Genomic DNA, 22,549 nt, shown 5'->3' with positions numbered 1-22,549 from the left:
CCATCCATTATACATTTGGTAGTATATATATGTCAATGCTACTCTCTCACTTCATCCCAGCTTCTCCTTCCCACCCTGTGCCCTCTAGTCTGTTCTCTATGTCTGCCTCTTTATTCCTGCCCTGCCACTAGGTTCATCAGTACTGCTTTTTAAAATTCCATATATATGCGTTAGCATACGGTATTTGTTTTTCTCTTTCTGACTTACTTTACTCTGTGTGACAGATTCTAGGTCCATCCACCTCACTACAAATAATTCAATTTCATTCCTTTTTATGGCTGAGTAATATTCCATTGTATATATGTGCCACATCTTCTTTATCCATTCATCTGTTGATGGACATTTAGGTTGCTTCCATGTCCTGGGTATTGTAAATACTGCTGCAATGAATACTGTGGTACATTATCTTTTTTTAAAAATAAATTTATTTATTTATTTATTTTTGGCTGTGTTGGGTCTGCATTGCTGCGCACACGCTTTCTCTAGCTGCGGTGAGCGGGGTCTACTCTTCGTTGCGGTGCACGGGCTTCTCATCGCGGTGGCTTGTCTTTGTTGTGGAGCACAGGCCCTAGGCGCGCTGGTTTCAGTAGCTGTGGCTTGCAGGCTCTAGAGCGCAGGCTCAGTAGTTGTGGCGCACGGCCTTAGTTGCTCCGCGGCATGTGGGATCTTCCTGGACCAGGGCTCGAACCCGTTGTGCCCTGCATTGGCAGGCGGATTCTTAACCACTGCACCACCAGGGAAGTCCCTACATGTATCTTTTTGAGTTATGGTTTTCTCAGGGTATATGCCCAGTAGTGGGATTGCTGGGTCGTATGGTAGTTCTATTTTTAGTTTTTTAAGGAACCTCCATGCTGTTCTCCATAGTGGCTGTATCAATTTACATTCCCACCAACAGTGCAGGAGGGTTCCTTTTTCTCCACACCCTCTCCAGCATTTATTGTTTCTAGATTTTTTGATGATGGTCATTGTAACTTTTATTATTTAAATCTCTTTTAGTACAGTGTACTGTTACTTGCAGCCCAAAGTACCCTGAATGGTAGGGGTAAGTTCCAGGATTGTCTTCATTTTACAGATGAGGAAATTGAACAAATAAATTACGTCACAGACTCAGCAAGCACCGCCATTTATTGAGCACCTACTGTGGGCCAAACACGATGCTATGTGCTTTAACTATATCATCTCATTTGATTCTTGTAATCACTTAGCAGGTGGGTATCACTAGCCCTATTCTACAGATGAAGACACTGATGCATAGGGAAGTTAAATAAACTGCCTAAGGCCACATGTAACTGGAAAGTGGCAGGGGTAGGACTTGAACCCAGATCTAAGTCCAAATCCCATGGAATGTCTCCTGTGCCAAGAAAGTCAGTATTCATCCATCCCTTCTTTTCACAGACCTTTACCGAGGGCGTGTGTTACACCAAGCTGTGTGCCAGGCACTGGGAACTCAGAGATGAACGAGGCAGCTCCTGCCCTTCAGGGAAGAGTTACAGTGCAGCATGGTGGCTGTGGTGACAGGTCACTGGACAGACAGGTGGAGAAGCTTCCTGTCTGGGGGGCTGAGGAGGGTCTGGGAAGGCTTCCTGGAAGTGACCCCCAAGGAGATGAAAACGCTCAAGGTTTGGGCCAGTGGGAGGGACAAAGAAAAAAAGCAAAACAAACAAAAACCCAGGTAAGACCCAAGGCACGGGGAAATTTACTCCTGGGGACCATGGCTGGGGTTGAGGGCTGCGGTTCTTGAAAACACTGCAGATGCCATCTCCTGCCCCCAACCCATCACTCCCTGTCTCAGGAATGATATCTCTGTCCTCCCAGGACCCCTCCCCATCTGGACCTTTGGGGCCAGAGTTAGCTCCTCCCTCTGCCCCATCCACAGCACCCAAGCTGTCTCCAGGTCAACTGCATTCTCCCTGAGCAAAACTGCGTGTGTCCCTCCAGCTCACCTGTGTCCCTCCACCTCTGGGTCACTGTCCTGGTTTCTCCAAACAACTCCCTCCTCTGGTCTCCAAACTCTCTCCCTGCAAAATCCTTGAAGGGCTTGAAGGCCAAGCCCAAGCTCTTAGCCACTCTACTATTCCGACTCCATATACTGAGTGTCACTGAACCTGAGATGCATCGTGGCACTCAGCCCACTTGTCCACTGTTAAAATCACTCATTTGGGTGCCCGCCCCCCACCAGATTGTAAGCACCAGGAGGGTAGAAGCCAGGCCTTGCTTTTCCTTGTTTTCTCCATGGGGCCTTGTACTACACTCAGCACATAGTAAGTGCTCACTGAATGTAGATATCTTATCCCCCTATTAGGGTGTGTCCTACTTGAGGGCAGGGATAGTGTCGGCCTTGTTTGTCTTTTTTTTTTTTTTTATGTTGGGGGTAGGAGTTTATTAATTAATTTATTTATTTTTGCTGTGTTGGGTCACCGTTTCTGTGTGAGGGCTCTCTCTAGTTGTGGCGAGCGGGGGCCACTCTTCATCGCGGTGCGCGGGCCTCTCACTATCCCAGCCTCTCTTGTTGCAGAGCACAAGCTCCAGACGCGCAGGCTCAAGAGTTGTGGCGCGCAGGCCCAGCTGCTCCGTGGCATGTGGGATCCTCCCAGACCAGGGCTCGAACCCGTGTCCCTTACATTAGCAGGCAGATTCTCAACCACTGCGCCACCAGGGAAGCCCCGGCCTTGTCTGTCTTACTCATGTCCACTTTCCATGTACTTCAAACGGTGCCTGGTGAAATGCTTGTAGGTGCTCCTTAAATGCTTGGTGAAGGTATAAATAAGTGGGTACTGAATGAGGGATGCCCTAGCCCCCTACCACACTGTGAGCTCCTTGAAGGCAAGGACAATGGCTTTCTCCTCTTTGTAGTGTCCAGTAACACCTGGCAGGCTGCTTGGCTGCCAAGAATCATCTCCCTGAAGAAGCATGACCATCCCTCTGTGAGAGAAAAGCACTCACCTTTGCTCAGGTTCTGGAAAGAGCTGGGACAAGGAGATGCCACAGAGGGCGGCATAGGCAAAACGGTTGGTCTCGGTCAGCTCCCGGCCTGTGGGCAGATGCGGCTCCCCTTCCACACCTGGCTCGGCCACCTGGGGCAGCCTCTGGCTCGACCTGTCCCCGGTGGCCATTTCCAGCCCTGCAGGGAGAAATCCCAGTGAAAAATGCTTTCAGCAGGTAGGCAAAGCTTCCTTAAACGGGACACAAAAAACTACCTCATCATAAAAGAAAAGGTAGATAAATTAGCCCTCATTCAAATTAAAAACTTCTATTCATTATCTTTAAGAGACTGGGGCTGGGGGAGATATTTTCAATGTGTATATCACAAAGGGTTTGTATCCATAGTGTAAAAACAACTCCTACAAGTCACTAAGAAAAAGAAACAAGGCAAATTTAAGATGGGCAAAAGACTTGAATAGGTACTTCACAAAAGATATCCAATGGCCAATAAGCACACGCAGAGGTGTTCAACATCACTGGGCATCAGAGAAACAGAAATTAAAATCCCAATGAGACACGGCTACTCACCCATCAGAATGGCTAAAATTAAAAGACTGACAATACCAAGTGCTGACGAAGATAAGGGACAAATAGAACTTCCATACACTGCTGGTGGGAGTGTAAATTAGCCATCTGAGACATGGAAATTAAAACTCCAATGAGATACTACCATTCACCTATCAGAAAGGTTAAAATTAAAAAGACCTACAATCCTAAGAGAATAAGGAGCAAATAGAACTTTCATACACTGCTGGTGGGAGTGTAAATTGGTACAACCCTGTGAAAAATGGTTTGACTTTATCCACTAAATTTAAACATGTGTCTTCCCTACACCCCAGCAACTCCACTCCTGAGAAATGAAGGTTTATGTCTCCCAAAAGACACAAACACTCATAGGAGCTTCACTCATAATAGTCCCAAATGAAACAACCCACACATTTACCCACAGCAGAATGGACAACCTATGCAGATTTATACCATGGAATATTACACAGCAATGAAAAGAATGAAGTTTGGCTCACCACAACATGAGTGAATCTCAATGGTAAGCAGATGGTCATTCACCAGAGAATATATACTGTAGGATTACGTTTACATGAACTTGAAGAATAGGTCAAACCAATCTATAGTGAGAAGCGTCAGAAGAGAGGTTGCCAGTGGGAGGGAATATTGGCTTAGAAGGGGGACAGCAAGGCTTCTGGGTGATGGAAATGTTCTATATCTTGACCCAGGTGGTGATTACATGGGCATAAATATATTTTAAAAATTCACTGAGCTGTACACTTACGATCTGTGTACTCTATGTATGTTATACTTCAGTGAAAGGAAGGAAGGGAGGGAGCAAGGTCTCCTTCCCCTTCCTCTGTCCCTCCTTTTATTCTCTTTCCTTCCCAGGGGCAGAAGGGGAAGAAGGGAAGGGATGGGTGGGGAGGATTGGGGAAGTGACAAACCAAGCCAAGTCAGGCATCCAAGGGCCCTGGGAGCGGGTGCTGGGAAGGGTACCAGCCGTGACCATAGGGCACTGTGGATACGAATGCAGGCTCAGGACCAGACAGACAGGGTGTGAATCTAAGTGCCTCCAACTCATAGATGTGGGACCTTGGGCAACTCAAACTCTCTGCACTGAGATTCCTTTGCCTAAAAATGGACTATAACAGTACGTGTCTGGAAGAGCTGTGTAAGCAATAAATGACATGGCCGTGAAGAAATAAATGCGTAAAAAGAATCAACAGACAAGTAAATAAGATGCTCAGCACAGTGCCTGGCACACAGCAAAGGTGTATAAATAATAGTAAGAGGCAACGTTATTGAGCCATTGCTGGATGCCAGGCCCTGGGGCTACAGTTTTTAACATGCATGGTCCCAGCCAACTCTACGAGCCAGGTACTACTGATACCATAGCATCCAGTTTTCACACCGGAGGGGAACAGGCTCAGAGAAGAACTGGGCCCGGGTCACATGCCAGTAAATGGCAGACCAGAGCCCAAAGCCAGAGCTCTTGGCCACCATCTCTGTTTCGAACACTCGTCTTATCGCCAAGAGATTTCTAGTCTAATACCCATACTCCACACTGACTTTGGTCCACAAATTTGTTCTCATCCAGCTGAGCAATAAAATCTTTTGTTCTCAAAGTATCACCTCCGTGGAGGGATTATTTAAAAATCTGTCCACAACTAATATTGCATCAGTTTTTCAAAATAACTCTGAGGTAGTTAAAAGCCACAAACCAACATCTGGACAGCACATAACAGTTTACAGAGCACTTTAAATCCATTTAATTCTTACAACTACCATGTAAGGTTAAGTAGGATGTGAGGCGTTATGATTCTCTCCTTTAACTATAAGCTTCAGAGAGGCCAAGCGATTTCCCCACAGTTACACAGTAAGTATGTGATGAAAGTCAAACCAGACTTTGGTTCTAAACCCCGTGTTCTCTCCTGTACACCCGCACAGGGTGTTTCAGATGGAGAAATTGAGGCCCAGAGAGGTTAAGACCATGCCCAATGTCACCCAGCAAGACTGGCCTCCAATGGTTGCTCCAGGAACCCAAGTTGGAGATCTGTTTGTAGCAGATTTCCCTGGCTCAGGTAATCAGCGCAGACCATGTCAGTGGGCAAAGAGGACGGCAACAAGCCAAGAACTGAGGACATCGCCGGGGGCAGCGCCTGGCCTTGATGGTAGCAGGCTTAGCAATTTCTACTACCTTTAAACAACTCCATGTGCCACTTGGCAGCTGGGGTAATTGTCCCTATTACCCAGAAGAACCCAAGATGGTATTTTATTGGGCTGGTATTTGGGGAGCCCCATGTTAGTTCTCAGCTCAAGAAGAAACGGCCTTCTAATCAGAGAAGGATGATCTGGCCTGTCTCTAACCACAGGGGACAGGGGGTTGCGCTGAGTGCACGAAGAGCTCAGCTCAGGCCAAATTCATTCATTCATTCATTCAACAAAATACTCTCCTGATGCCCTATAATCCATTCTCTACATAGTACCCTGAGTGGCCTTGCTGTCCTATATACCAATCACGTCACTCACCTGCTTAAAGGCCTCCAAAGGCCTCCCATCACCCCAGGATGAACACCAATCCTTTCATGATAGTCTACAGAGTCCTGATCTGGCCCCTGCCCGCCTCTCAACTCCAGCTCATGCCCCCACACCCGCCTTGTTCACTACACTATAGCCATGCTGGCTGTCTTTCTGCTCCTCAAATATGCAAGCTGGTCCTCCCTCTGGGCCTATGCACCGGCCATTCCCCCCAGCCTGGGACAATTTACATTTGACCTTCACATCATTCTGGCCTTAGCCTGAATGTCACCTCCTCTGAGAGGCCTTCCCTGATTCCCCAGGCCATGCTACTCTGCCTCTCTATCGTAGCACCCTGTTCTATTTCTATAAGACTTACTCCTGTCTTAAATAATATATTTTTAAATTATATTGTTTACTTGTGTAAACAAGTAGAACATAAACTTCTCGAGGCAGCCCCTGGTTGTTTTTTCACTGCTGTAACCCTAGCTTTCTGAACAGGCCCTGGAGTATTGCAGGCATTCAATAACTACTTGCTGGATGAATGAAAAGGGCCTTGAGGCAAATCAGGGGACAAAACTGACAAATTCCCTGCTCTCAAAGGGCTTACATTCTGGTGGGAGACAGGCAATAATACACCAATACATCATGATCAAATCATTTAAGTACTTGCCACAATCACATAGCTATTAAGTGGTGGAACTGAGATTAGCACTCAGAGGATCTGGATGTAACAGTCCACTAAATAAGTAAGTAAGTAAATAAATAAATATATAAACATTCAGTTGGGCAGTGAACAGTTAGGGAGAGGGGGATATGCAGTGATCAGGACGGCGGGGGGTGACAACAGTATCGGATGAAAGGTGCCACTCCAGCAGAGGCCTGCAGGAAGTAAGGGGGACAGCCCTGCAGATGGATGGGACAGGGTATTCCAGTAGAAGAAACAGGACAGTGGTAGAGCTAGATGGACAACCCAGTGGGATAAATGCTGTGATGGAGAAAACACAGATAGAGGAATACAAAGAGGGGAACCCAGAATTGGCTTCCCAGAGAAGGTGACATCAGACAGGGGTGGGGTCAGTGGGGAGAGAATGTTCTCGGCAGAGGGGATAGCATCTGTCAAGTCCCAGAGGGAGAAGAGAGAGGATGCTTTTGAAGAACCAAAAGGATGCTTAGTGTAGCCAGGCCTTGGACAATGGGTCGGTGTAGAGGTTGGGAGGGAAGAAATGAGGTTGGAGGGGAAGCTGCCAGAGGCTACACCCTGCAGGACCAAGTCCTCCCAGTTAAGGAGTCCGACTTAACCTCAAAGGCAATGGCCATGCGGGGAGCTGAGTGGGGGTACACGGGAGCCCTTGGTATGACTTCTGCAACTGCCTGTGAATCTATAATTATTTAAAAAGGAAAGGTGGGATGTCACTAGAGAATATGAAAACCTTAAGTTCTAAGTAAATCCAAAATAGATATTCGCCTCCACTCCAAACCAATCAGTTAGTTAATTTAATAAACATCTACCGGGGAATTCCCTGGCGTTCCAGTGGTTAGGACTCCACGCTAGATCAGGTTAGTGATCTCTGAAAGGTGAGATACCAGAGACTTTTCTGGATTTCCCCAATATTCTGTCACAGACACGTATTGCTTTTCAACTCTGAAGACAGTTATTTTGTTTATGTCTCCATCTGTACAGAGGGGACTGCTGGACTTACACTGGGATGGTGACAGTGACTGTCTCTAAGCCGGGGGGGTGGGGTGGTGGTTGTCCAATTCTGGATGATTTTAGTTTTTTCTTTATATGTTCAAGTTTTATGAATTTTCAATAATGACTGTGTATTGTTTACAAGATCAGAACAAATAGATACGATTTTAAATTATAATATGGTGTACTGATGCCGGTTCATACTGGCATCTCTTCCCAGCTCTGTGTTCAGTGATGCTGGGAGCCTGAAATGGGCCACAGAGGGAGTATTTCCACCACAGAAATGGAAAGTGCTACAAACGAAGGGATTCTATTTTCCAGGGAGGTGGTTAACAGTACACCACTGGATATACAGTACGATTCCAGTTATGTTTTATTTTATTTTTTATTTTTGGCTGTGTTGGGTCTTCATTGCTGCGCGTGGGCTTTCTCTAGTTGCGGCGAGCGGGGGCTACTCTTTGTTGCGGTGCGCGGGCTTCATTGCGGTGGCTTCTCTTGTTGCGGAGCGCAGGCTCTAGGCCCACGGGCTTCAGTATTGTGGCGTGCGGGCTCAGTAGTCGTGGCTCGCGGGCTCTAGGGTGCAGGCTCAGTAGTTGTGGCACATGGGCCTAGGTGCTCTGCGGCATGTGGGATCTTCCCGGACCAGGGCTCCAACCCGTGTCCCCTGCACTGGCAGGCGGATTCTTAACCACTGTGCCACCAGGGAAGCCCTCCAGTTATGTTTTTAAAAAATGTTTCACAGAGCAAAAAGATCACAAGGCAGTACATCAAAATGCTAATGATCCTTGTCTCTTGGTGGTGGGGCTGTGGGCCTAGAAGTAATCGATTTTTATTCTTTCTATTTTTCTGAATTTTTAACATTTTCTGTCATGAGCTTATTAGAGCCTTTATAATAAAAACTTTTTTTTTAAAGAATTAAAAACAGTTGTGTTCTTTTTTTTTTTTTTTTGCGGTATGCAGGCCTCTCACTGTTGTGGCCTCTCCTGTTGCAGAGCACAGGCTCCGGACGCGCAGCCTCAGCGGCCATGGCTCACGGGCCCAGCCGCTCCACGGCATGTTGGATCTTCCCGGACCGGGGCACGAACCCGTGTCCCCTGCATCGGCAGGCGGACTCTCAACCACTGCGCCACCAGGGAAGCCCAACAGCTGTGTTCTTGATCCCTAGAAGGGGAGTGCTTAGTCTCAGAAAGCCCTGGCCCCATGTGGCCCAGCTGAGCCAGTGGGGCTCAGGTCACAGTGAAGTCCCATTCCTCTGACCAACAGGTCTTGTCATCAACAAGATGGACAAGGGCAATTCTCAGCCATCCATGCCGGTGGGATGGAGGAGTCCAGGGTTCCAACGCCATGGGCTGTCCAGGCGGAAGGGATGGGCCCCAGACTCTTCCAGCTGAGGGAGTGTGGTGGCAGCCGTGGGTGGTGTGACACCTAAACTGTGTATGCTGGTCCTCGGGGGCCTCCACCCCTTGTTCTGATTAGGGACCAGGATCCAGTCTGATATTCTCAAATACGTCTGAGAAGCTGGACTGACTCTGAGAGAGCGAGCTGGGTTCCTGTGGTGAGAAAAAGACCCCGCTGATCAGGGCTAGCAGTGTCTGTGTGCCTGGGGCCACCTCGTGTGCACAGGGCCAGTCCAGCAGCACCCTGGGCTCAGGACATCCCTAATGGATGGAGTAAGTCCCAACTCCCTGGGGGTCTTGTCTCTGCCCAAGTGCCGTGAAGACACCAAGGAACCCTGAGAAAGATCCACACCTGACCCAGGAGGGCCCCAACTCTCAGGGAAACCACATGTACATGGTGAGGACACCAGTCAACGGCGAGGCTGCAAGGCCCAGAAGTGGGACGGAAGCGGTTCGTCCGGAGCGGGACCACGTTTTGATGCACCACAATCAGGATTTTTCTCTCACCAGTCACGTTATCTGTCACCAAAGAAAACACGGACTGGGTTATTTCTGTCAGTAGTGGAGGTAGACGGTCATTCCCAAACATCTGACCTGGGTTCTGCAGGCACCCACAGGAGGTGCTCAACCCACATTTGTTGACGGACACCATAAACGATGCAGTGGGATTTCTTCTTGGAACAAGAAAAAATTCCAAAGTCAGCACCAAGGAGAAAATCAAATGTGGTCAGTATCATCCTTGAAAATCCTTTAAATCATCCTTAAAACTCCGGGACCTGGGTCTTTAGAAGATCTCATGCAAGAATGAACTTCTTTTGTTTTTCTTACACGTGAGTCAGCTGTGGCTTTTTTTTTTTTTTAACTTGGAGCAGTCAGTAAAGGCCAAGGTCAAATTTGATGTGTGTGTGTGTGTGTGTGTGTGTGTGTGTGTGTGTGTGTTGTGGGGTGGGGGGGAGCCCAGTGGGGGTCGGGGGTGACGTTCTTTTTCTCTCTCTCTTCCTCTTTTTCTGAGTTAACTGGCCACGGCTGCATTTTTTAATGAGTCTGCAGTACAGTGAGATAATCATTACCAGAGAGATAGCTACCGTGTCACAGGAAGGCTGAGGACTAATTATTCTGGAGCCAAGAAGGAGAAGGAAGAACATCTGGCTGAAGAAATCCTTTATAACAAATACAGCTACAGCACTGTTCTTAAGCCAGAAACTCTGAAGATTGTAGTCCAAAGTTAAAACACACACACACACACACACACACAGAGTAAGACAATCTTGACATGGTCCTAGAAGTGGAGATTCTACGCAGGCCCAATTGACTCCCCACTCTCAGCATTTTAGGAGACAAACCCATTCGTTCTATACCTCTATCTGGAAGTTAAACTGGAGGTCAGTGGTAACCGCAGCAACTCGGGAGGTTTCCATGGCAACAGTTCCAACATAGAAGAACCCAGAGGGTTTTGGACAATCCCACTACAGACCAAAAGAAAAAAAAGGGATGTTGGCATGGAGGGCAAGTTCCCATCCCAACCTCACTTCAGCGGCCTGGAGGAAGGGCGGGGTGCTGGCGCAGGGAGGGTAACAGTGTGCTATCGGGGTGGATGCCCAGGCTGCAGGACGTTTTGTCCACATTTATCATTGCACCCTTCCTCCCTGACTCCCATCCTCGTACAAGCTGCCATCATCTCTCTGGCAGGAGCCTCCTCACCAGTCTCCCGCCTCTTTCTGCCCTCACCCCTAGCTATCCACCCCACAGCATCCAGAAAGTTCCACCTCAAACTAGAATCAGATCATGTGCCTTCCCTGCTCCAAACCTTCAGTGACTCCCTTCTCACCCACAGTCACCATCAAGGCACCCGGGCCATATGTAGCGCACCCTTCTCCTCCCCTCCCCTCCCCTCCACTCATTCTGCTCCAGACACACCATCCTCCTTGCTGCTCCTGGATCCCACCATGCATGCTCCCACCTCAAGGCCTTTGCACTGGCTGTTCCCTCTGCCGGAAGTGCTCTTCCCCCGATAACCACATGACCAACTCCCTTATCTCCTTCCAGTCTTTGCTCAAATCTCACAGCTCAGGGAAGCCATGCTGCCCCCAGCCTCTCATCCCAATCGCTTTTAACTGGCTCCTCTGCTTGGTCCAGAGCACGCATCACTGTCTGACACACTATATCCTTTCCTTGTTTATGTTTATTGCTTATTGTTTATCTCTCCCTCTGCCCACGTGGAAGCATAGCAGGCACTCATAAATATTTGCTGAATGAAGGGTGGTTTCCACTAGGGATAATTAAAAAACAATTCAAGAGGGAAGTCTTCCTGGGAAGGAAGGGGGAGAAATGGCAAAATCTCTAATGGTTCATTTGACCTACTGGTTTTCAAACTGCTCCACAAGGTCCCAGGGACCTCTCTTACTCTGATGGACAAGAGGAGAGACAGTGGGGAGCCATCCATGCCCAACTCCAAATTTCAACAGTGAATGCCCCAGCAATGCCACTTTTGGCTACACACCCAAAAGCACTGAAAGCAGGGTCTCAAAAAGATATCTGTATACCCATATTCATAGCGGCATTATTCATAATAGCTAAAAGGTGGAGGCAACCCAAGTGTCCATCCATGGATGACTGGATAAACAAAATGTTATATACATACAATGGAACATTATTCAGCCTTAAAAAAGGAAGGAAATTCTAACACACTGCAACATGGCTGAACCTTGAGGACATTATGCTAAGTGAAATCAACCAGTCCCAGAAAGACAAATACGGTATGACTCCACTTATATGAGGTACTCAGAGTAAGCAACATCATAGAGACAGAAAGTAAAGTGGGGGCTGCCAGGGGCTGGGGGAGGGGGAATGGGAAGTTGTTGTTTAGTGGGTACAGAGTTTCAGATTTGCAAGTTGAAATGGTCTGGAGATCGACTGCAAAACAATGTGATTATACCTAACACTTCTGAATTGCACACTTCAAAATGGTTAAGATGGCAAATTTTATGTTGTGTCTATTTCATCACCATTAAAAATTTTTTTAATTAAAAAAATCGTACCAGTCAATACTTGGCCAATGTTAGTAAATGCCACCCCTTTCCATGCATCATCTCATTTCCTCCCAATAATCCTACCAGGTAGGTGCTATTATCTCTGTTTTACAGATGGAGAAAGAGGCCCTGAGAAATGAACGTCAAGGTCACTGGATAAGTGATGTGGGATTTAAACTTGTCCCTGGGTCTTAGCCCAAGGGCAGCCATCTTAACTACGATGCTACACGGCTCCTCTTTGGTCTAGTTTATACACTGAGGTGGCCCCAAAGATTTCAAACACAATTTGAGAACCTCCGAATTAGAATCTCACTAGCTCCATCTGTCCACAGGTTAACACCCTGAACCGAGCAGGACCCCGTGGGGCTTTCCTGCGACAGACGCCTTCCCCCGTGTCCTCTGCCTGCCTCTTGTTTATGGAAAAGCGGTAGTCTCCCAGGCCTCCTCTGAGTCACAAAAGCCTGGCTCAAGAATTAATGATTGAAAGGATTGTGTAGTGACAAACGAAGTAGTTGTGCCAGGAGAACGGGTAATAATTTGAACAGTAAATCAGCCATACGGCAGTCATAGAATCTTTAGCTCCTCTCTGAGGTACCTAGATAACAGAATCTGATGCACATTTCCTGAGTTGTGTTACAGATGCTAAAACCCCCACCAAATGCAAGAAGTTAACTACTTGATGACCATGAGCATGTAGCCCCCCAGACCCACTGGAGCCTGAGGATTGATAACGTTAACACCTGTGACACCGTTACCTCACCATCAACCAATCAGAGAACCGTGCACGAGCTGATTACACACCCCGTGACTCCCCTTCCTCATCTTGCCTTCAAAAATCCTCCTCCGTAAATTGATGCAGCCACTACGGAAAAGAGCATGGAGGTTCCTTAAAAAACTAAAAATAGGACTCTCCGGTGGTCCAGTGGTTAAGACTACACGCTCCCACTGTAGGGGGTGTGGGTTTGATCCCTGGTCAGGGAACTAAGATCCCACATGCTGCATGGTGTGGCCACAAAAAAACCACAAAACACCTAAAAACAGAGTAGCCATATGCTCCAGCAAACTCACTCATGGGCATATATCTGGAGAAAAGTATAATTAAAAAAGACACATGCACCCCAATGTTCACAGCAGCACTATTTACAATAGCCAAGACATAGAAGCAACCTAAACGTCCATCGACAGATGAATGGATCAAGAAGATGTGATATATCTACACAACGGAATACTACTCAGCATAAAAAATGAAATAATGCCATTTGCAGCAACATGGATAGCCTAGAGATTATCATACTAAGTGAAGTAAGTCAGACAGAGAAAGCCAAATACCACGTGGTATCACGTATACATGGAATCTAAAATATGATTAAAATGAACTTATTTACGACACAGAAACAGACTCACAGACATAGAAAGCAAACTTATGGTTACCAAAGGGGAATGGGCATGGGAGAGGGATAAATTAGGTGTTTGGGATTAGCAGATACAAACTACTATATATAAAATAGATAGACAACAAGGTACTACTATAACAGGGAACTATATTCAATATCCTGTAATAAACCATAATGGAAAAGAATATGAAAAAGAATATGTGTGTGTGTATATATATATATATATATATATATATATATATACACACATATGTATAACTGAATCACTTTGCAATACACCAGAAACTAACAACATTGTAAATCAACTATATATCAAAAAAAAAAAAAAGTTTCCCTGAAACCCAACGGGGAGTTTGGCTTTTTCTGAGCATTGACTTCCCCAGACTCCTTGTCTGGAGCCTTACAATAAACGCTGAGCTTTCCTTCACCACAACCCAGTGTCAGTAGATTGGCTTTACTACATGTGGGTGAGCGGAGCTGAGCTTGGCTCAGTAACAACCCTACTTTTCAACTTTGTTTTCTTCCACTTCCCTTCTTCCAGCCAGCCTTGCCCCAAACTGAACCATCTGCTGCTTCCAGCCCATGCTGGGTTTCTCATCTAGGGCCTCACCTCATGCTGTTTTTTTCTTGATGTGGGTCCTCATGTCCAAATGGTGCCCTTCTTCAAAAGCATCCTGATCCCATTTCAGCCTCACAACAACCTTACAAGGAAGAGATTAACACTGTCCCCATCTTACAGACGAGAAAACTGAGGCTCACAGAGGTGAGGGCCACATAGCTGGCAAAAGGCAGGACCAGGTAGGACATACCCTGCACAGGCATGTGTGACTTCAAACCCAAGTTCTTCTCCACTTTACTAAAGGGTCTCAGGAACTGCCACGAGGCTTCCTGGATTTGTCCAGCCTGCCACCTCTGAAGCCACCCCCAACATCCCACCAGGCTTTCTCTGGGCTGCCTCACCTCCTCTCAGGTATAAAGGCTGGTTGCCCCTGTGCCTGTTTCCCCGACAAGGAGGCTCAGGGTGGGAGTGGATGCCACTCAGAACATCTGTGCTTCCCCACCTCCCCAGCAGAGTTCCCTCCTTATTCATCCAGGTCTAAGACAGCAGGTGCCACCACTGCCTGCTCCCATCAGACCCTGCGTGACTTTTGTTTATCAAATTTGCTACCACCTGACAACGGGTTACAGGTTTATTTGTTTGTGGCCCCACTAGAGAAAGCTCCTTGAGGGCAGTGGCTTTTGTGGCACATTCCCTGATGGCTCCTAGAACAGTGCCTGGCAGAGTAAGTGAAAGGATGAATGAATGAACACCTACCCCCAAAACTAAGAAGTGACTTCAGCATTTTTTTTTTTTTGATGAAGGACAATACGGTTTTATACAAAGCAAGGTCCCAATATTTGCTCAAGAGCTACTCCCAAAGGTAGACTTCATTACTGAGCACCTATGAGCAAACTGAGACCAGTCCTGGAAGTCATGAGGGTTACAGTTGCAAGGTGTGTGTGTGTGGGGGCGGGGGTTGGGTGGGTGACAGGGTACAGGCTGAAATTAATCCCAGCAATATATAGTGTATAATTCCACCTTGAGCTAAACCTCCCACACACCTGGGGATGTCCTGTGGCCTGAGGAACTTGGAATGCAAGTCTAGGTTGGGCTCAGATCTGATGGATGAGCAGGTGTTAACCTGGGAATAGGGAGATGAGGGAGGAGGAACGGTCTAGAAGAGCACGTGCAAAGGTCCTGAGGCTGGAGGGAGCAGCATGCCTGAGCACAGAGGGCTGCTGATAAAGTGATCAGAGATGCAGCTGGAGGAGGAGGCCAGGTGTAGGTGGGGCCCAGACTGCAGGGCCTTATGGGCCGTGTTAAGGGTTTTGTTCTTTATGCTAAGAAAGTGGGAAGCCACAGAAGGATTCTGAGTGGATGGCGGTACCAAAGATGGGTCTGGCTGCCAAGTGGAGGGCGGCTGAGTGGCAAGTGGATAATATCCTCTCCCCAGTCCCCTTCTGCCCGTTGTAACACGTGGCATCGAGGCCCCTGTTTCATCTGTAGCCCCAGTTTAAAACGTACGGCAATATTTACAAAACCCTCAGGTCATAAAGGACAGAGTGATGATAAAGCACCTAATGACATTTTTCAGGTCCCACATGTGTGGGCCCAGGAGCCTGATCCAGCCACTTGTAGCCTGGTGGTACCAGTGCAGGGAGAGATGGTTTCAGGCTCGTGAGAAATTCTCCAGGCTGTGACCCTGATGCACCTCCCCGTCACCCCAACCAGGCCAACACTTGTCTTGTTGACCGCTTGTACCTCCAGCGTCTAAACAGTGCTCATGCTGGTACATGCTGAGCTATGGCAACCTATGCGGTCAACTGTGCCCATCCAACCACTCCCAGGCCTTGGGCTTAAAAACTGAAAAGGCTCCCAGAGTGGCAGCTCTACACAGGGCTGTTTGTGGCTTTGGCTGCTTTCACCCCCATGACAACCTTGGGGACAGGTATTTTACAGATGAGGCACAGGTCACTTAGCTTGTTCAAGATGACTCAGGAAGCTGCAAAGTTAGCCACATCTGTCTGATGTAGTACATGTGATGGCAAGGGTTCTAAAAGTTGAAATGTTCTAGTTCCGTGAAAAATGCCAGTGGCAGTTTGATAGGGATTGCATTGAAGCTGTAGATTGCTTTGGGTAGTAGAGTCATTTTCACAATGTTGATTCTTCCAATCCAAGAACACGGTATATTTCTCCATCTATTTGTATCATCTTTAATTTCTTTCATCAGTGTCTTTTTTTTTTTTTTTTGGTACGCGGGCCTCTCACCGCTGTGGCCTCTCCCATTGCGGAGCACAGGCTCCGGATGTGCAGGCTCAGCGGCCATGGCTCACGGGCCCAGCTGCTCTGCGGCATGTGGGATCCTCCCGGACCAGGGCACGAACCCGCGTCCCCTGCATCGGCAGGCGGACTCCCAATCACTGTGCCACCAGGGAAACCCTCATCAGTGTCTTATAATTTTCTGCATACAGGTCTTTTGTCTCCTTAGGTAGGTTTATTCCTAGATATTTTATTCTTTTTGTTGCAATGGTAAATGGGAGTGTTTTCTTAATTTCACTTTCAGATTTTTCATCATTAATGTATAGGAATGCAAGAGATTTCTGTGCATTAATTTTGTATCCCGCTACTCTACCAAATTCATTGATTAGCTCTAGTAGTTTTCTGGTAGCATCTTTAGGATTCCCTATGTATAGTATCATGTCATCTGCAAACAGTGACAGCTTTACTTCTTCTTTTCCGATTTGGATTCCTTTTATTTCTTTTTCTTCTCTGATTGCTGTGGCTAAAACTTCCAAAACTATGTTGAATAATACTGCTGAGAGTGGACAACCTTGTCTTCTTCCTGATCTTAGTGGAAATGGTTTCAGTTTTTCACCATTGAGGACGATGTTGGCTGTGGGTCTGTCATATATGGCCTTTATTATGTTGAGGAAAGTTCCCTCTATGCCTACTTTCTGCAGGGTTTTTATCATAAATGGGTGTTGAATTTTGTTGAAAGCTTTCTCTGCATCTATTGAGATGATCATATGGTTTTTCTCCTTCAATTCGTTATGTATCACGTTGATTGATTTGCGTATATTGAAGAATCCTTGCATTCCTGGAATAAACCCCACTTGATCATGGTGTATGATCCTTTTAATGTGCTGTTGGATTCTGTTTGCTAGTATTTTGTTGAGGATTTTTGCATCTATGTTCATCAGTGATATTGGCCTGTAGTTTTCTTTCTTTGTGACATCTTTGTCTGGTTCTGGTATCAGGGTGATGGTGGCCTCATAGAATGAGTTTGGGAGTGTTCCTCCCTCTGCTATATTTTGGAAGAGTTTGAGAAGGATAGGTGTTAGCTCTTCTCGAACAAAAAATTTCACAATTTGTATGGAAACACAAAAGACCCCAAATAGCCAAAGCAATCTTGAGAACAAAAAATGGAGCTGGAGGAATCAGGCTCCCTGATGTCAGACTATACTACAAAGCTACAGTAATCAAGACAGTATGGTACTGGCACAAAAACAGAAATACAGAGCAATGGAACAGGATAGAAAGCCCAGAAATAAACCCACGCACATATGGTCACCTTATGTTTGATAAAGGAGGCAAGAATATACAGTGGAGAAAAGACAGCCTCTTCAATAAGTGGTGCTGGGAAAACTGGACAGGTACATGTAAAAGTATGAGAACACTCCCTAACATCATACACAAAACAAAGCTCAAAATGGATTAAAGACCTAAATGAAAGCCAGAAACTATCAAACTCTTAGAGGAAAACATAGGCAGAACACTCTATGACATAAATCACAGCAAGATCCTTTTTGACCCACCTCCTAGAGAAATGGAAATAAAAACAAAAATAAACAAATGGGACCTAATGAAACTTAAAAGTTTTTGCACAGCAAAGGAAACCATAAAGAAGACCAAAAGACAACCCTCAGAATGGGAGAAAATATTTGCAAATGAAGCAACTGACAAAGGATTAATCTCCAAAATTTACAAGCAGCTCACGCAGCTCAATAACAAAAAACCAAACAACCCAATCCAAAAATGGGCAGAAGACCTAAATAGACATTTCTCCAAAGAAGATATACAGACTGCCAACGAACACATGAAAGAATGCTCAACATCATTAATTATTAGAGAAATGCAAATCAAAACTACAATGAGATATCATCTCACACTGGCCAGAATGGCCATCATCAAAAAATCTAGAAACAATAAATGCTGGAGAGGGTGTGGAGAAAAGGGAACACTCTTGCACTGCTGGTGGAAATGTAAATTGATACAGCCACTATGGAGAACAGTATGGAGGTTCCTTAAAAAACTACAAATAGAACTACCATACGACCCAGCAGTCCCACTACTGGGCATACACCCTGAGAAAACCATAATTCAAAAAGAGTCATGTACCAAAATGTTCATTGCACCTCTATTTACAATAGCCAGGAGATGGAAGCAACATAAGTGTCCATCATCGGATGAATGGTTAAAGAAGATGTGGCACATATATACAATGCAATATTACTCGGCCATAAAAAGAAACAACATTGAGTTATTTGTAGTGAGGTGGATGGACTTATAGAGTCTGTCATACAGAGTGAAGTAAGTCAGAAAGAGAAAAACAAATACCGTATGCTAACACATATATATGGAATCTAAGAAAAAAAAAAAGGTCATGAAGAACCTAGGGGTAAGATGGGAATGGAGACGCAGACCTACTACAGAATGGACTTGAGGATGTGGGGAGGGGGAAGGGTAAGCTGTGACAAAGCGAGAGAGTGGCATGGGCATATATACACTACCAAACGTAAAATAGCTAGCTAGTGGGAAGCAGCCGCAAAGCACAGGGAGATCAGCTCGGTGCTCTGTGACCACCTAGAGGGGTGGGATAGGGAGGGTGGGAGGGAGGGAGACGCAAGAGGGAAGAGATATGGGAACATATGTATATGTATAACTGATTCACTTTGTTATAAAGCAGAAACTAACATACCATTGTAAAGCAATTATACTCCAATAAAGATGCTGAAAATATAAAAAAATAAAAAGTTGAAATGCTGACAGTGACGTAAGCATTCTATTTCCGGAGAGAGCCGAGCAGGGAGCCTCAACCTCCTCGCCTTGAACTCAGCCACCCTCCCTCTGCCTCATGTATTTCTTTACTGAGAGCACTCGCAGGTTATCAACAGGGTCACTAGGGTCTCTAAATAAATATGCTCTAAGTAAACACTACCCCCTTGCTTACGCCTGATTTGGCAAAAGGTCTCTGATAGGGGCCACACTCTGGACCCTGCTTTCCCATTTCTGAAGCATTCTGGCATAGCATCATCTATGCTATGAAGTATTATGACCCCCATTCTATGATAAGAAAACAGGCCCACAGAGGTAGAATGACATATCCAAGATCACACAGCTAGGTTTCCAGGCTCTGAGGTCAGTTTAGGGCTCCCTTTGGCCCACTCTCTACCCACCTAGGCCCTCTCCCCCAAATCCCTGGGCGGTGGGTCGGGGGAGCTCAGGCTGACAGAGCATCTCAAACCAGGCCCAGGGGGGCTGGAGGCTCAGAGGGCTTGAGGCTGTGAGGTTTGATCTCTCTCCGCCCTCTTCTCAGACTTCTTGGTAGAGAAGATTCCAAAGGTCCCTCCTCTAGGCTCAGCCTTTCCCCTCCTGCCCCTCAGGCTGAAGGGTCGTGTTTTACTCCACCCTCTGGAATGTACCCCACCCACCCCTGCACCCCAGGGCACCACTTGTCTTGTTGACTGCTGTTTCCTCAGTGCATGACCACCTAGAGGGGTGGGACAGGGAGCGTGGGAGGGAGGAAGACGCAAGAGGGAAGAGATATGGGAACATATGTATATGTATAACTGATTCACTTTGTTATAAAGCAGAAACTAACACACCATTGTAAAGCAATTATACTCCAATAAAGATGTTAAAAACAAACAAACAACAGTGCACACACTGGCACACAGCAGGTGTTCAATAAATATTTGCTGGATGCCCCCAAAGCTTAGAAGGCTTCATGTTTCTGCCCTGAAACGAACACCGAGTTAGGGGAAAAGAGAACTAACTGCTGACTCCTACTCCATGTTAGGCAGTAGTGTCTAGACCAAGGCCCCCAGTCTAGTCCAGCTGTGGTCCCGACTCCCTGTGCCGGGCTGAGCAGGGCAGAGAGCGGGCACTGTGCTGGCCTCCTCTGTGCCAGGCACTGGGTCAGGCTGTGGAGTCGGGGAACCCAGGTTCGTATCGTGACCTCCTTCCCAGCGGTGTGGTCTTGGGGAAATTCCCTCATCTCTCTGAGCCTCAGCTTACCCAGGTGTAAAATCCACTCCAAAGTTAGTATCAGTAATTCATCCTCCTCTAACAGCAGGGGTCAGGATGAGGCGACCTGGGCTCCCTGTGACACTGGGGCCGGGGCTTTTCTGCAGAGGTTATTCCCAACCTCCCTCCCCCGTCCCTCGGGGAATTCTGAGTTTAGGTGTGTCCTGTGAGCTCAGAGGTCTGGAGGGGCAAGGCGGGGGGGGGGGGGGGTGAGGGGCGCTGGAGGGGCCGCGTGAGCCAAGTGGAAGCCCACTGACCCCGGGTGACCTTGGGCAAGTCCCTTCCTCTCCCTGGCCCGGACCAGCGTCCTCATTTATCAAGGGAGGCAGGGGACGCCTGAGTGCTGCGCCCGGCCTCAGTTTCCCCATCTGCTGCCCGGGCGTGTGGTTCCTACGTGCACTTCCGGCTCGGAAGGAAAACAAGCAACCACACGGAGGCCTTGACTCCGGGGAGGTCGGCGCGGAGGGCGGGGCGGGGGCAAAGAGTCCGCAGGCCGAGCCAGCCGGGACTGGGGCTCCCCGCGCGGACCCGGCGCGGTGGCGCGGGGAGCGGGCCTCTTACCTGAAGGTGGCGGCGAAGGCGACGGCGAAGGCTGCCCGGCTGCCCCGGCCCCGCCCCTCCTTCCCTTCCTCCCTCCCTCCCCCCGCGCGGGTCCCGACTGGTCCTGACGCCGCGCCGCCCGCCCCGTGCGCGCCTGGTCCTTCCGGGCTCCGGGCTCCGGGCTCCGAAATGCGTGTCCCGAGCTGCTCGCCCCGCCGCCAGCCCGCCAGAGGGTGCCGGCTTCAGGAAGTGACGGGCCAGCCCGGCACGAGACTCGGTTTGTGGGTCTCTTCGCCTTCGGGGAAGCCACAGGGCTTCGGCTCTGCGGAAACTGCTTGCCAGGGGCTCGGTCGTCAAAAGTAAATCAGTTGCAATCGAAGAACCAGGCACAGAAACAGCCTTCCCGCATGTGTATACAGTGCTTGGAAGTTTACTGCGTGATGAGATATCTATGCGCTCCCTGAGTTTTCTTTCAGTTTCTTTAACGCCAAGTTTGGTCTGGTCTCAGGGCCTTTGCGTCTGAGGTTCCCGTGCCTGGCCCTGTGGCCCCAGCTCTCCACTCCGGTGTCCACGCAGGGTGGCATCTGTGAGGCTTCCCTGACCACCCAGCACGTTCAGCCAGAGAACAAATACTTCCTGAGCACCTACTATGTGCCAGGTACTGTTCTAAGTTCTGGGGAATCCCACTCCTGGCGTGCAGTCCTGTTCTGTGTCAATCGCAGTACTTCTCACTCTGTGGAATTGTTTGGTTTATCTTCCTGTTGGCAGTGGATTGCCTGCCATCCCCACTAGAATTTAAAAGCCTGGAGAGTCCTCTGCTGTGTGCCCAGCCCCAGGGACCGTGCCTGGCACTTGATAGGTGCTCAGAATCGTATAATGAATGCATGAATGCATCTCATTCCTCTAGCAGTCCTGTGAATCTCATCACACCTGTGCTACACGAAAGGAAACCGAGGCTCAGGTCGAGGCTGTGCAGAAGCCACAGAACTAATGATGAGTGCCAGAGCTGGAGTGTGAATCATTGTGGCCACAAGGTTTTTACTGTTTCTCCAGGTAAAGATAGCCCAGTACCGTAAACAGAAAAGGCACTGGCCAGGGTCGGAGACCAGCTTCCAATACAAAGTCTGTGACTCATGCTTCTTGTGGAATGCTCTAGGCCTCTGTCTCCTCGTCTCTCCACTGGCCACTCAGGACCAAGAACAGCAGCTCTACCTACCTACAAGGCCATTGTGAGGGTCAAATGGGTTAGTAGCGTGCACCCTTCAGGGGCATAGGGGCTATATCTCAGCACGTGGGTCTTGTCAGTTGCAGTATTAATAACCACATGGAAGTGGACGCCAGCAGAAAACTTCCAGCCATCCCTCCTTCGTTCAGTGTCCGCTGGCCCCTTCTAGCCGGATTGGCTTTGTGGGACCAGGCACCATTTTGCACAACAGCCTTGCCCCGTCTCTAGTTCGAGAGAGGTTCTGTGTTAAACACTGTTGACTCCAGACTTTGGATCTGTTACAGCCCTGCCCAGTGCCCATCCCTCACCTCAGTCCCCGCCACTGAACAGCACACGGGAGCTAATCCGGAATGAAGGCTACAGGAAGGAAAGGTGGAGAAAGTATATTTACCCCTCTGGTGTATGCCTTTGAGATTTT

General features: G+C 47.8%; 1 protein-coding gene and 1 long non-coding RNA gene across 9 annotated transcripts in view; both read right to left on the bottom strand.

Moving 5' to 3' along the window:
• TMCO4 (transmembrane and coiled-coil domains 4) overlaps positions 1-3,998 on the bottom strand; it is a 77,650-nt gene extending 73,652 nt beyond the window's left edge. For 2 of the 7 annotated variants that reach the window (XM_049707297.1, XM_033433131.2), the window contains exon 1: positions 2,944-3,994. In XM_049707297.1, the coding sequence (XP_049563254.1) occupies positions 2,944-3,113 (170 nt within the window). In that variant the 5' untranslated portion in view covers positions 3,114-3,994. Of the gene's footprint in view, positions 1-2,943 lie in introns of all 7 variants that reach the window. The other 5 variants (XM_049707307.1, XM_049707311.1, XM_033433128.2 and 2 more) reach the window with 5 other exon arrangements.
• Positions 3,999-8,734: 4,736 nt separating this feature from the next.
• On the bottom strand, positions 8,735-21,537 carry LOC125963817 (uncharacterized). 2 transcript variants are annotated; one of them, XR_007476231.1, is made up of 3 exons: positions 20,928-20,999; positions 10,455-17,364; positions 8,735-9,615 (listed from the first exon to the last, which is right to left on the bottom strand). It is a non-coding gene; the product is annotated as an uncharacterized LOC125963817 (long non-coding RNA). The 2 variants fall into 2 exon arrangements; XR_007476230.1 differs by lacking the exon at positions 8,735-9,615 and having other exon boundaries at positions 10,003-17,364; positions 20,928-21,537.
• Positions 21,538-22,549: the final 1,012 nt, after the last annotated feature.

The sequence above is a fragment of the Orcinus orca genome, chromosome 1 (genome assembly GCF_937001465.1).
Source record: "Orcinus orca chromosome 1, mOrcOrc1.1, whole genome shotgun sequence".
Taxonomy (NCBI): domain Eukaryota; kingdom Metazoa; phylum Chordata; class Mammalia; order Artiodactyla; family Delphinidae; genus Orcinus; species Orcinus orca.
The sequence above is the reverse complement of the archived record's forward strand: the minus strand, read 5'-3'. Positions and strand labels throughout refer to the sequence as shown.